Source organism: Camelus dromedarius, chromosome 16 (assembly GCF_036321535.1).
Source record: "Camelus dromedarius isolate mCamDro1 chromosome 16, mCamDro1.pat, whole genome shotgun sequence".
In the NCBI taxonomy this organism is placed as follows: Eukaryota; Metazoa; Chordata; class Mammalia; order Artiodactyla; family Camelidae; genus Camelus; species Camelus dromedarius.
In genome coordinates, this window is record NC_087451.1 from 26,423,225 (window position 1) to 26,437,788 (window position 14,564).

Below are 14,564 nucleotides of genomic sequence, written 5' to 3' on the forward strand. Positions count from 1 at the left end.
TGCTCTAGAGCTGGGAGTGTCCCCCCATTACGTGCAGGGGTGTGAACCGCACTGGAGTCCCTCCGGGGCAGACTGGCCCCAGGAAAGGCAAGGAGCTCTGGCCTGTCCCGACTTTCAAGGGCTCTCAGGGCAGAGGAGGAGAGAAGCCCCACATACCTGCTGTGGCTTCCATAAAGGAGAAACCCAGGGTCAGTCTGTTTCAGGGGAGACAGAGTTCAACAGCAGTAGATCCTTTAGAACTTTTTAAAAAAGGAGATTCTGACACGTGCTCCAACTTGGATGAACCTTGAGGACACTGTGCTAAGGGAAATAATTCAAACACAGAAGGGCAAACACCATATGACCCCACATGTATGAGGTCCCTCGAATGGTCAAATCCAGAGATGGCAAGTAAAAGGGTGGGCACTGGGGCTGGGGCACGGGAAGATACAGGGAGGGAGTGTCTCATGGGGACAGAGTCTCAGTTTGGGAAGATGAAACAGTTCTGGAGACAGATGGTGATGACCGTTGCACAGTGTGAAAGTGCTTAATGCCACTGAGCTGTACTCTTAAACTGGTTAAAATGGTAAATTTTGTTGCATAAAATTTTACCAGAATTTAAAATCAAACAAACAAAAACATCCTTAGACCATGTTTCTGCCTGGCTTCCAGGAGGAAAAAGGAAGACAACATGAAGGCACGAGACATGGCTGTCCACAGCCCGGTGGGCACAGTCCCCCAGGCCCTGAGCCTCACAGCCCAGCAGACTCCACCCGACACCCAAGGGCCTGCCTCCCCTCGGGACAGGGCGCTCCTCCGGGAAAGCCTTCTAGTGACCCTCAGACTCTGATGACACCAGCACCCTAGCTTGACATCAGTCCCCAAAAGCTCGAGGAGAAGTGGCAGCATCTGGTATAAGAACAGGCAGAGCACAGAGGGGGAGAAGTAAAAGCAGAAGGAAGAGGCAGCAGGTAGGGTTCCTAGACTCCTCACTGCGTCCACTCCTGAAAAACTAGCAGCCCAGCCACATGGCTCAGGCTCCCACTTGTCTGTGAGGCTGCCCTGAGCCCACTCACCTCGGCCTGCATTTGTAAATTTTTTTTTCCTTTTTTGGGCAATTTGCCTCTCCTCCTCAGCCACCAGTTACAGGGTATGTGGGTGTATCGAGAAAGAAATTTCCCAAAAAAGGAAAACGATTCCCAAAGGTTAGTCCCAACTCAGAGCTGCCTGGAAGAGAGGCAACAACAGTCAGCCGCTGGAGCCAGACCGGCCGAGGCCCCAGATCGACCAGAAGTCCCCAAGGAGAAGGGCCTCCCTGGGATGGCAGCCCTCCCCTCCTCTTCCCCTCTTGCCTGCCACCATGCCCTCCTGGTCCCTACTCTGCTCCCCGGATCCCTCCGGGGGGCATTCTCCCTTATGCTGAGGAACCACTCAGAGCCATGAAACACACCCAACCCTCTCCCAGGAGCACCCAGGCCCTATCTCCTCCTCAAGCTGAAACAGAATTCCTGCAGCCATGCTTTACAAAGTTGATTATTTCAACTCAACAAATATTTACCAGGTCTGTGCCACCCAAACCTCAGGTCAGGCAATGCAGAGGTATGGAGAATTACCAGGGGGACCAACAATGAGAAAAAGGTCACAGCTTAGTTGGTAAGATAACATTTAAACAAATGAAAACAAATAGTAATATTGTATAAAAGTCCAAGTAACAATTTAAAACAGGTTGTGACTAAGTGTTAAGGCCCCCCCCAACCATAAAATGTTACAATTTATTACATGTGGAGATTAGCTGGGGAGGGAAGCAGTATGCGGGGGAGGAGAGGGTGGCAGGAGTGGAGGGTCAGCAGAGGCTACAGGGCCGCTCAGACTGCTGCTCTTGGAGACCAGCTCCGAGACAGGCCTTCATACAGGCTGGTAGCCTGAGCAAGCCGCACCCCATAGTCCTGCCAGCCCTGTGTCTGCCTGATGTCCACGGACAGCCCATCGAAACCCCTCCCCACCAGGAACAAGTCCATGGCACCACCATGCCAGCCAGCAGGCTAACCCTGCCCCATCACCCTCTTCACTCCCGGGAAATCTGACGGGTGGGTCCTTCCAAACCTTTCAGGAACCAGGACGACAGCAAGTCGAACACGTTTTAATGTTTTTAAAAAGTATAAATAAGCCACTGGCCAGGGTTTCTGAGGCTCAGCACCGGGGACACTTGAGGCTGGGTCACGCTCTGGTGTGGGGGCCACCCTCTGCCTCACACCACGTTGAGCAGCAGCCCTAGCCTCTACCCACTCGGGGCCAACGGCACCCCTGCAGCCCCTGCACGGCCATGAGAGTCAAAGATGACTCCAGACGCTGCCAGGCAGCCCTGGGGCACAAGGTCCCCAGGTGAGGACCAAAGCTCTACTTCTAGGTACTCAAGGAGAAAACTTTCAGCATGGTTGGAACCCAGTTCACACACAAGCCTGCACTAACAGTCTCTGCTCCAGGTGTGAGGACCCTGCTGGCCAGGTAGGGGTGGGAGTTTGGGTTTCAGGAAAGCTGCCTCCGGGCTGGAGGCTCCAGGACCATGCTCAGTGGGGGCACTTACAGCCTAGTCACGTATCAGCCGTAAAAACCTGAAAATCCAAGTTTCCTAACAGTCTACAAGGTCCTCTGCTCACACGTCCAGAACCCCGCTCTCACCCCTGCAGCAAGGCAATGCACTCTGAAAGGGGTGGGGGTTACCCTATTTTGCATGGTGTGATTAGCTGTGCTAGGACAGTCCTGATTTAAAATGCTGCCCACACACGCACTCACACACTCCAGTGGAACAATAAAAAGTGCTCAAATCTTCCACCTTCAACCCTTTATGAAGCTTGGAATTCGGTCATACTTTAGTTAGGAGAGACCAATCTCCTTTAGAGAAAAAGTCAGGAGACAAAACGGGCAGAAAAAGAAAAGCCAGAGCCAGTACATTCCACCTGGTTGGTAAACACTCATCCAGCCCAAGAAGCAAAGCAGGTGGGTGGCAGGACAGGAAGGAGCCTTTACACCCTGGCTGAGCAACCAGGAGAACACCACCCCTCGGCCAGCAGGCCTCCAAGCACCGAGCAGAGAGGGGCCCTGGGCGCAGGTGCGGACCAGCATTAGCTCCGCCGGCCTCCACCTGTCCAGGGCTCCCCCAACCCCCACAGGCCCACAGCCACCCCCACTTCTGTCCAGCCGGGGTGCTCCGGCTGAGCCCGACTCCCATCCCCCTTGAACAGAAGTGGCTTCCTCCCTCACCACAGACTCTCACCCACAACCGATGAAGGTGCCTCTGGGTATAAGGGCATTGCAACCAGCTGCCACCCTTTCTCCGAAACTTTGAGCAGGAGCACATGGGCTGCCTCTGCCATGGGAAGGGGCCTGGCAGAGGCTGGAGCTGGGGCAGGACACTCACCATCTCATCCAGCGCGTAGCGCAGGAGGCCATGCTCGTAGAGGATGAAGAACCGGCGCTGCCATTTCTGCAAGGGAACACAGAGGGGTTGGGAGTCCAGTCGTCTCCCTAGGCCGCCCCCTCTGACTGCCTGCACCTGGGGGACGCTGGCCGCAGCAACCATTCCTGAGTGGATAGCAGGAAAAGCAGGCCCCGGGGTGGGAGAACAGTGACTCGTTAGCCAGGACTGGGACAGAGGAAGGCCCAAACCACCCAGTGTTTCCAATTATTGAGAGTTAAGACACCTGGTCTATTTTAATTTGCAAGCTCCTCAGGGGCAAAGACAACGTCCTGGTCACCCTTCTGTACCCTCCACGTCCCCAGCACCGAGCTTACTGTGTGAGACGTGTCAATACTTTGGTGAATTACCTGACCTGACATGGGACAACCTGAGAGTGCCAGGCAAGGACGCCCCACTCCTGACACAATCTGGAGAGATGCTATAAAAGTGCAGTGCCGATGGTCCGGAGGGAGCATGAGGAAGGGGAAAGCCCGCGGCCCTGGGACTTACTCAGGAGCAAACCACTAAAAACCAAAACTGAGGAGAAGCATGACCGATGGGAACGACTTGGAGTCCGGGGAGAGCTGACCAACTCTACCCTCCACCCAAAGGCCAGGCCACTGGAGGTCAATGGTGGCAATGGTACTGACAGTGGGATAAAAAGGACCTTCCGCTTTGTGGGGGGTTAGACGTGTCGAGGACGTGAGACTGCTGGTCCCTGAATCCCAAAGATCATCGCGAAGACCTATTTTCATGCATTTCAAAATGCCCAAAGACATTCATACTTTTACTGGCAATAAGGCCACAAGAACAAACTGAAATATTGTATCTCTTCGCTCTGGGCCAGAACTGTACCGTTTCTAATAATGATTTTTCTCAGAAGCTGGAAATGGCAATTCTGTGTGACCTAAATATAAAACAGGAACAAGGGCTGCTCCCTGGTCACTGCAGGCTCTGGAGCACAGCTGCCCCGGCTGCCCTCATGCCTGGACAGCAGGGACAGCAGGGACAGGACACTCACACGGCCTCACAGAGAGGACCTGCAGAAGCCTGGTTCCGCACTGGGTGTCCAGGGAGAGGCCACCTGGACTCTTCCTGAGAAATATTTCCAAGGCTCCTATTTGTTGTTTTTAAAATCAAAACCCATTCCAGAAGGAAGCCCAAAACCCCCAAACACAAAGCAAGTTCCATGGGGTACCACAGGCTCCACCCCAAAGTGTAGCATTCAGGCTGGGGGCAGCAGAGGCCAAGAGGCAGGGCAGAGGCTCTTGGGGAGCAGGGGTGGGAGGGAGCAGAGCAGGAGCAGTTTACAGGGTACAGGCAGCATCATGTGGAGGAGAGAATGTGGAAAAAGAAAGAGTATTTTAACTGGAACCAAATCCAAAGGGGCTCTCTGGTAGGAGAACAAGCCGCTGATGCAGGACGATGCTGGTCTGACCATCTCACTGCTCTGGCTAAGACCTGGCTGAGCAGCAGTCTGTGTCCAGCAGGACCCGCCCAGGGTTGGGTGCCCAGGAGAGACGGGGCAGAGGTGGCATCGGCCATCCAGGCCCGCCTCCCTTAACTGGTGCTCATCTTCCGGGGTGCCCCAGGCTGGGGGCGGGGGGGTGGGGGCTGCAGGAAGCAGGGCCTCGGCACTGGAGGACCTGAGAGCCTAATCAGCACGGGGCAAACGTGTGCTGAACTGCCACCTTTTGGCCTTCTCCATTTCACCGTCCCACAGAACAGGTGGCACCCTGTGGGCACCCCACTTTGAAGGGAGAGCCAGGCCTGTCTCACTGAGGTTTTTCCCAGGGGACCTATGAGTTCACCAAGTAGGGGCTCCCAGAATTCACTGTTCACTCCCCTTCTCCCACCTCCACTCTGTCACCTGCCCTAAGGTGGGCCCTCTCTGGGCCGCCCTACCCCCAGAATGCACTCTGAAGCCCTTACCCGGGATCGATGCACTGGGTTGTCGAAGTCGGTCCCATCAGGAGCCAGGAGCAGCCAACCGCCATAGATGGGTTTCGCCTGGAGGAGAAAAAGGAGGGCAGGTTATCAGTGGCCTTGGAGCAGAGACAGAACAGGTTCCACGGTCAAGTTAATGACAAGCTCACAAGCGCTTGCAGGAGACAGAAGTCACCCCTGCTGAGCACACACCACGCGTCTCATTCCCCAGCCCCAGCCCCAGCCACGCCTCCAAGGACGCTTGGGAGCAAGAGGCTCATGCAGGTCTGCAGCATCTGGTGTAGAAAGGGGAACGCAAAGCCCAGCGGGAGTCTGGAAACTGGAGAATACAGGAACTCCTAAGAAGCAGATGCCTCCCTCCCTCAAGGTCCTGATCAGGCTACCAAGCCTGGGAAAAGACGGCATTTTCTTCAGTAACCATGAGAGGGCCGTCACATGCAGGTACGAGCTGTATCCCGAGAACAACACAGTCAAAGGCCCTCATCCCGAGGGGACAGGACGGGCCTGGGAGCAGAGACGCTGCCCCGGGGACCACAACTAGCACCAGCCGGAGAATCACCAACTTGCTGGCTGTACAGCCCTGGGCCGAAAACCCTTCGGTTTCCGTCTTCCATTTGAAAGGTGAGAGAGACGACAACTGTGTCCACACCTCGCAAAACTCACGTGAGGACTGACAAGATGTGTACAAGTAAAACAAACATAGCACAGGAATATGAAACGGTGCAGTCACTGGGGAAAACAGTCTAGTTCCTTAAAAGGCTAAACCCAGAACTCCACTCCTTGGTATGTACAAACCCAAGAAAACCGAGAGCTGGTGTTCGGGTAAAAACTGGGCCATGAACATTCATGGCAGCACTATTCACAGTCACCAAAAGTGCAAATAACTCTAATGTCCACCAGCAGATGAATGGACAAATAAAGTGGGCTATCCATACAACACAATATGACCCAGTACAAAGGCACCAAGCACTGACTCGCCACAACCCCAGAGACTTGACACTCCGGGAGAGAAGACGGATGCAAAGACCACACGCTGCATGACTCCACGCACACGGAAGGTCCGGAGTAAGGAAATCTCTGGAAACAGAACACAGGTGAGTGGTTGCAGGGTGTGGAGGGAGCAGCAAAGAGAGGCGACTGCTAACAGGTACAGGGCTTCTTTTGGGGGTGATGAAAATGTTCTGGAATCAGACAGTGGAGTTGGTTGCATGAACCTGTGACTATGCTGAAAACTACTAAACTGTACACTTTAAAAGGGTGAACTTTATGACACTTGAATTATCTCAGGAAAATTGTATAAGGAAAAAAAACCCTGAGCACAGTGTCTGGCCTCTGAGTGCTTAATAAATGTGAGCTGCTATCATACTTTTTACATCCAAAGAGTAACCCCTGCCCCTGCCCTGGTCCCCCAAGCCCCTAGGGGTGGGAGTTTGACGGGAGTTAAAAGGTCTAGACAGACACCCAGCTCTTGAGAAAGGGGTGGAAAAGGCACAGTCAGGCTGATGAGTCCACCACCCTCTGGAGGCAGTAACACGAAGTAAAACCTAAACCCCCCACTTGCTGTTTACACACGCAGACTGTCTCTGGGTAATCCTTAGGGGTCCTCTTAACATGTCTTTTGTTCCACATTTCCAAATTGGGAGGCCCTGCCACACCATCTCATTTTGAAAAATGGTGGAATCTGTGACTCAGAGAGGGAAGGTCACTTGCCAGAGGTCAAAGAGCATGCAGAATGAGCCTCTCTTCTTGGCTTCTTCAGGGTCCTCCGGCCCCCACGGGAAGCACTGGCTTTTCCCTGTGAACAGAAGGAAGGACTTCGGGCAAGGGGCATGTTGTAGGCTGAAGGAAGTAGGTGAGAGACTGGCTTCCATGAAACGCGAGAGAGGGTGTGGGCAGGGAACCAGGACCTAGAGGGACGTAACCCAGAGAACCATGGGGTACGTGGAGTGAAATGCTGCCAGGAAAGCAGAAGCAAAGAGAACAGAGGTCTGCTTTCTCAGCAAACGCCAGCGGCCCCCAGCCGACCCCCAGCCGGCCCCCAGCCGGCCCCCAGGCAGACGAGCACCCTCGGCCTCTCTCGGCACCACTCAAAGATGCGCACACAGAGCAGAGCCCACCACAGCCTGTCCTGTGGGGAGGGAGGAGGTGGGGCAACCCCCATGTCCCCTAGGCCAGTGACTTCTCTACTTCGCTGCTTGGCCTGCAGTTCCCTGACCTGTGAAACCGGTGGTTAGACCGCAAGGCCGCGTCTCCTATACATCAGCCTCCTCGTCCCTGGCTGCAGGGCTCTGGGGCAACTTCACATTACCAGCTACACCTGCCTGTCCTTTCCTCAGAAGGGGCCGTGGGAGGCCTGGCACTGGCACAAGTCCCTCAGAACCTGGCCCGCAATCAGCATCGTTACTCACTCGACAAACACCCACTCAAGGAGCTTGCCAGCACCTACCTCGCTTGCTCTTGACTTCCATGTACAGATCACCTTAAAGGGGACCCCTTTAAGGTGGGCAGGTCCTGAAAAGGTGGGCAGGCTGGGCCAGCGGAGAGCACAGGGCAAGAAACAAGGGCTCTGGGAGGACAAGCAGGCTGGGAAGTGGGGAACCTTCCACCAAGAGCACTTACCAAGGCAAATCTAGAAACAGACGGCAGATGGGGGTTGCCATGCCTGGCGGCATGGGAGGACAGTGGGGGCATGACAGCTAAAGGGTGCAGGATTTCTTTACGGGATGATGAAAGTGTTCTAAAACTGACTGTGGTAATAGTTGCACATCTCTGGGACTGTCCTAGAAATCATTAAATTTTACATTTTAAATAGGTCAATTCAATTGTCTATGGTACGTGAATTATATCTCAATACAGTTTTTGCTTTTTAAATCATTTACCAAGACCTATGTCAGGCAGTGAGATAAGTAAGAAACTGCCCCTACCTTCATGGGTTCACAGTCCAAAGGAAATGTAAAGTGAGAGACCTCTCAAACCTCAGAAAGTCAAGTCTGGGGAAGGCTGGGGGTGACTATGCAAGTTTTCAAATGACTCTGTGCTCTGTGCTCCCTAGCCAGATTTGGGAAACTTCAGTCAAAGAGACACAGACAAAAGTTTCAGAGGAAATGATCTGGCCCCTTGGCTTGTAGGATGAGAGTTGAAGGTGCCAGCCAGAGGCAGAGGGGAGCAAGACGCAGCGGCTGAGGTCTGATGCGGTGGCGGGGGAGCAAAGGGCTGCAGGGGCTGGCCTGGTGTCTACCACTGGGTGACAAAGAGGACCCCCAGAGGTCCGCAGAGCAAGTCCAGGATCATCAGGAGCCAGGAAGGCACCTGCCCCCCTGGCACTGCCATCCAAGTGAGCAAATGGGACCAACGACCTGTGGGAAGAAGGGCACCCAGGGTGGAGGGGCCGTGCTGGGTGTGGGCATGGCTGAAGCAGATACAGGCAGGACTGCACCTAACCGTGCGAGCAGCCCAGGCCGACGTCTTCCTCAACACTTGTCAGCACCTCGTCCTGAACACAACCCAACTCCATGACCCATCCCCGAGCCCGGGCCACCCAACTCACTGAGCTACGCCTCCTCGCACGCAGCAGCCCTCACCCGCCCCTCCATCCTTGGCTCATGGGACTGGGAAAGGCGCTCTGGGGGTGCTGCCGCTCCTCCCGCTCTCTCTGCCTAACAGTGACGGCAGCAAACCCGGCCCTGTCAGGAGGTCCCGGGTGCCCGCCACAGCCTTTGTCTCCTCCCTCTCCACCTCCCTCTCCTGGGCAGCCCGAGGACCCGGATTTTGACACAGGTACCCCAAAAGGAAGCTGGCACAGGAAAGATGTTCTAGAAACTCTCAGTGGCCGGGAGGCTTTTCCTCTAGGGAGAAGCGGGTTCATGACCCAGGATGGGACTGAGCTGTTTCAAGCAGGCCATCTGAAGGAAGCACACGGGTCCAGACCCCCTGTAAGTCACACCTGAGGGCACCCCTGGAGCCTCTTCCCTTCCAGGTAAACTCAGTCTTCCTTCCCACACCCAACAGAGGCTACACTTCCGGCTGGTCTCTGGGAAGAGGCTGCTGGTGGCCGGGACATACTCCTCAGTCCCAAGCCTTTTTGAAAATGGTCATTTGAAACTTCTGCTTCCTGGAAGATGGGGTAGATGCAAGGTTCCCTATTCCTGCCACTAAGTACAAATAAACCCCTGGATACTGTACATAAGACAAATCTAAGAAGACTCAAAAAGGTGGAGAAGATGGCAGAGGGGCTCGAGCCTCGGGACCTGAGGAATGATATGGAGGTGCACACCCTGGGCTGTCTTTTTGTGTCACTGTCCCAGTCCAGGGGCTGGAGGAACAGGCACCTGTGCCAACAGGCACAGACAAAAAAATAAAATAAAAAAAACAAAAACAAAAAACAAACTGCCCCAATAAAAGCTTCTACATAGCAGAAGAACCAGGGAAGGAACAACTTGGTAAGACAGAGAAAACTCTTAGACAATAACCGTCCTATTCCAGACACGGCCACACCCCCACCCACACCAGCAGAGGCTAGACTGCCACCTGGCCAGCCAAGAGGCACCCCAGAACCCCTCCCAGGGAGGTGCAGGGGGCTGGGACTTTCATCCCCACCCACCAGTAATAGGTCGCCTCCCTTTCCCTGCTGGAGCAACGGCAGAGGACACCCGGGGAGCTGAACCCCACCCCTGCAGCAATAACCAGGAACCTCCTGCCTCAGGAGTCAATGGAGCTCCACCAAAAAGTAAAAAGCGGCAGCCCCACTTCTCCTGCTGGAGCTGTATCAGAAAAAGCCAACTGAGAGAGAAGGGTCAAACACAACCTGGAGTCACCTAACATGACACAAAAATATCCAGATTTCAACTGAAAAGTCACCATCATACTAAGAACCAGGAAGGTCACAAACTGAGTGAGCAAAGACAGTTGACAGACGCCAACACCAAGGTGACAGGCATGTCAGAATGATCTGACGAAGATTAAAGCAGCCATGCTATATGACTCCACAAGAAATTATGAACATGCTCGGAATAAATGAAATCACAGATAGCCTCAACAAAGAAACAGAAGGCAAGAGCCAGGTGGAAATTCTGAAACTGAAAAACACAGTAACTGAAATAAAAGGCTCAATGGATGGGCCCAACAGCAGAATGACGGGAACCGTGCAGCGAATGAGTGAACTGGAAGACAAAACAGAAGTTTCCCACCAGACAGCAGAGAAAACAGGTGAGACGAATAGTCTTAGGGACCTGTGCGACTGCGACAAAGAGCTAGCATCTGTGTCATCAGAGTCCTGGCAGGAGAGGAGGAGGGCAGGGCGGAGAAAACTGGAAGAAAGAATGACTGAAAACTTCCCAAATTCATCAAGAATGGAGACCTGTAGGTTCAAGAAAATGAGTGAACTACAAGGGATAAATCTGAAGAAACCCACACCAAGATACATCAGAATTAAATTTCTGAAAATTAAAGACAAAGGAAGAAATCTGGAAGGCAGCCAGAGAAAAACAACAGCTTATAGACAGGAGAAAACCCAGACAGAACAGCCGGACTTAACCGTGCAGGCCAGGCGGAAGCAGCACAACACTTTCAGGTGCTGAAGGAAAACAACTGTCTACCCGGAATCCTGCACCAGTGAGAGTGTCCTGCAGGAACAAAAGGGACATCAAGACATTCTCAGACGAGGGACAACTAAGAGAAACTGTCAGCACACCTACACTTAAAAAATGGCTACAAGGAGTTCTCTAAACAGGAAGGAAATGACAAAAGGAGGAAACCTGGATCAGAAGAAAGGAAGTAAGAACAGAGTAAGCAAAAATACCTGTAATCAGGCATTCCTTGAGTTTTCTAGATAATGTTTGATGACTGAAGCAAAAATTCTGACACTGTCTATTGTGGTTCTGAATCATGTAGAGGAAATACTGAAGACAGTTACATGGTGACGGGTGAAGGAAGGTCCTCCCTTTACTTGACCTGGCAAAATGACACCACCAATAGACTGATAAGTTATATATACAACACAGTCAAATTCCTAGAATAGCCACCAGAAAATCTATACCGAAAAAAATCTCTATATATAAATCATGAAGCTTATCATAAAAAAAAGTTCTTTAAAAAAAAAGTTCAAGCAGGCAGAGAAATAATAATCAAAAGAGAACAGGAAACAAAAAAAAAAGTATGGCCCCAACACATCAATAATTATATTAAACATAAATAATCTAAATACATCAGTTAAAAGACAGACTGGCAAACTGCATTTTAAAAATAACCCAACTATACAATCTCTACAAGAAACTCATTGCAAAGACAGCGATAGAGGCAGGCTGAAAGCAAAAGAATGGAAAAAATAGATCTTGCAAATATTAATCAAAGGAGAGCAGAGCTGCTATATTAATGTCAGATAAAGCAGACGTCAAAACAAAGGAAATGACCAGAGACAGAAAGGAATAGAATATAATGATAAAAGGGTTGATTCACCAAGAAGAAGACACAGCAATCCTAAATATATATGTACTAAACAATGTGCTGCAAAGTAATGTGAAGCAAAAACTGATAGAACTGAAAGGAGAAATAAATAAATCCATCGTTATAGTTGGAGACCTCTTGTACCACAATGGATCATATCCTCAGCTAGGAAACAAACCTCAATGGAATCAAATATTTGAAATCCCTAGAGTATGTTCTCTGACCACAATGAAACCAAACTAGAGATCAGTAAGAGAAAGGTAATAGGAAAATCTCCAAACTTTTGGAAACAAAACAATACATTTCCATATAACCCATGGGTCAAAGAGGAAACCTCAAAGAAAAGTTTTAAAACATACCAAAATCTGTGGGACACAACTAAAGTAATGCTGAGAGGTAACACCACAGCACTACGATACATTAGAAAAGAGGAAAGACTTCCAATCAATAAGCTTCCACCTCAAGAACCTAGAAGAAGGAGCAGTACAGAACATACCCGAGGCAAGAAGGAAATAACAGTAAGAGCAGCAATCAATCAAACTGAAATAGAGAAACAGTAAAACCTGTGAAACAAGAGCTGGCTTTTTGAAAAGATCAACAAAATCAACAAACTTCTAGCAAGACTGACAAAGGAAAGAGAGAAGACACGAATTAAAATCAGCGATGAGACCGGAGAGATCACCACAGAGCCTGCAGACATCCAAAAGGATCACAGGGAATATTACAAACAATTCTACAAACTTTAGCCTGACAACTTAGATGAAATGGACCAACTTCTCAAAAAACACAGAAATTTGAATGATCCTGTAACCATTAAGGAAACTGAATACATAATTTCCAAAAAAAGAAATCTCCAGGCTGGGATGGTTTCACTGGAGAAGTCTACTAAACATTTAAAGAAGAATTGACACCAATTCTACACAGTCTTTCCCAGCAAACAGAAGGGTACAAAACACTTTCCAATTCTTTTTATGAAGACAATATTAACCAGATACCACAATCAGACACAGTACCAAAAAATGGGAAGAAAAAGAATTACTATGGACCAACGTTCCTCATGAATATAGATGCAAAAAAAAAAAAAATCAACAAAATATTAGCAAACAGGAGTCCACAATACATTTAAAGAATTATATACCATGACCAAGTGGGGTTTATACCAGAGATGTAAAGCTTGTTCACTGTTTAAAAAAAAAAAAAAATCAAAGTTATCCACCATATTTACAAACTAAAGAAGCAAAACTCTGTGATCACATCAATTAACGTAGAAAAAGCATTTGACAAAATTCAACACCAATTCATGATTTTAAAAACGACAGCAACAAAACCTCTCAGAAAAGTAGAAATAGAAAGAAACTTCCTCAACTGACAAAGAGCATTTACAAAAACCTAGAGCTGGCATTATGCATAACAGAGAAAGACTAAATGCTCTTCCTTTAAAATCAAAAACTAGGCAACCAACGTCCATTCCCAGAACTCTTACTCAACAAAGTGCCAGAATATCTAGCCAGTGCGATAAGGCAAGGAAAGGAAATAAAGGGCATACCGATTGGAAAGAAGAAATATTTAAGATGACGTAACTGTCTATGTGGAAAAATAACAAGGAATCTATTTTTTAAAAAAAACTACAGTAAGTGAGTTTAAAAAGGTTGTAGTATGTAAGACTGCTATTGGAAAATCAACTGTATTTCTATGCATTAGCAATGAATATGTGGTCACCAAAATTAAAGATAAAATACCATTTGCAATCGTTAAAAAAATAAAATACTTAGGTGTAAATCTAACTAAGCATGTAGAGGACTTGCATGCTGAAAACTACACAATGCTGATGAAAAATCAAAGATCTAAATAAACAGATATACTGTGTTCATAGACTGGAAGATCCTAAGATGCCAATTCTCCCCAAATTGATACATAAGCTTAATGCAATTACTAACAAAAGCTCACTAAGACTTTTTTGTAGATATCGACAAGATTACTCTAAAACTTATATGGAAAAGGCAAAGGGACTAGAATTTTTTTTAATAAAAAAAGAAGAAAGAGGGAAGAACCCATCCACCTGACTACAAGATTCATTATGTATCTGCAGTAATCAAGACCATGTAGTATTAGTAGAAGGCGAGACACAAATCAATGGGACAGAATAGAGAACCCAAAAACAGACCCACACAAATATGCCCCTTAACTTTTAACAAAGGTGCCAAAACTCCAGTGGAAAAGTGACAGTTTTCCAGTAAATGGTGCTGGAACAACTGGACATTCACAGGCAAAAAATAAAGCTCAACCTTACAGAAAAATTACTCAAAATGGAACACAAACCCTAACTGGCAAATTGGACCACATTAAAATTAAAAATATTTGCTCTGCAAAAGGCCCCAATAGGAGGGTGAAAAGATAAGCCACAGAGTGGGATTAAAATACTTGTAAACACATACCTAACAAAGGACTAGTATCCAGCACATATAAAGACCTCTCAAAACTTTACAGTAAAAAAAAAAAAAAAAAAAAAGAAAAAAAAAAGCACAATTAGAACATGGGCAAAAGACATGAAAAAATATTTCACAGAAGATATACAAATGGCAAATAAGTACATGAAAAAACGTTCAACATCATTAGCTATTTGGGAAATGCAAATTAAAACCACATAATATGTTACTATACATCTATCAGATAGGCCAAAATTAAAAATAGTGACAACACCAAATGCTGGCAAGGATGTGAAAAAAGCCTATCACTCATA

General features: G+C 49.0%; 1 protein-coding gene across 6 annotated transcripts in view; it reads right to left on the reverse strand.

Annotated features, from left to right (window-relative positions):
• The window catches only part of MPRIP (myosin phosphatase Rho interacting protein), a 110,700-nt gene that overhangs the window by 76,124 nt on the left and 20,012 nt on the right, over nucleotides 1-14,564 (reverse strand). For all 6 annotated transcript variants that reach the window (XM_064494807.1, XM_064494804.1, XM_064494802.1 and 3 more), the window contains exons 2-3: nucleotides 5,369-5,446; nucleotides 3,398-3,463 (exon numbers count right to left, since the gene is read on the reverse strand). In XM_064494807.1, coding sequence (XP_064350877.1) covers nucleotides 3,398-3,463; nucleotides 5,369-5,446 — 144 coding nt within the window. The remainder of the gene's footprint in view (nucleotides 1-3,397; nucleotides 3,464-5,368; nucleotides 5,447-14,564) is intronic.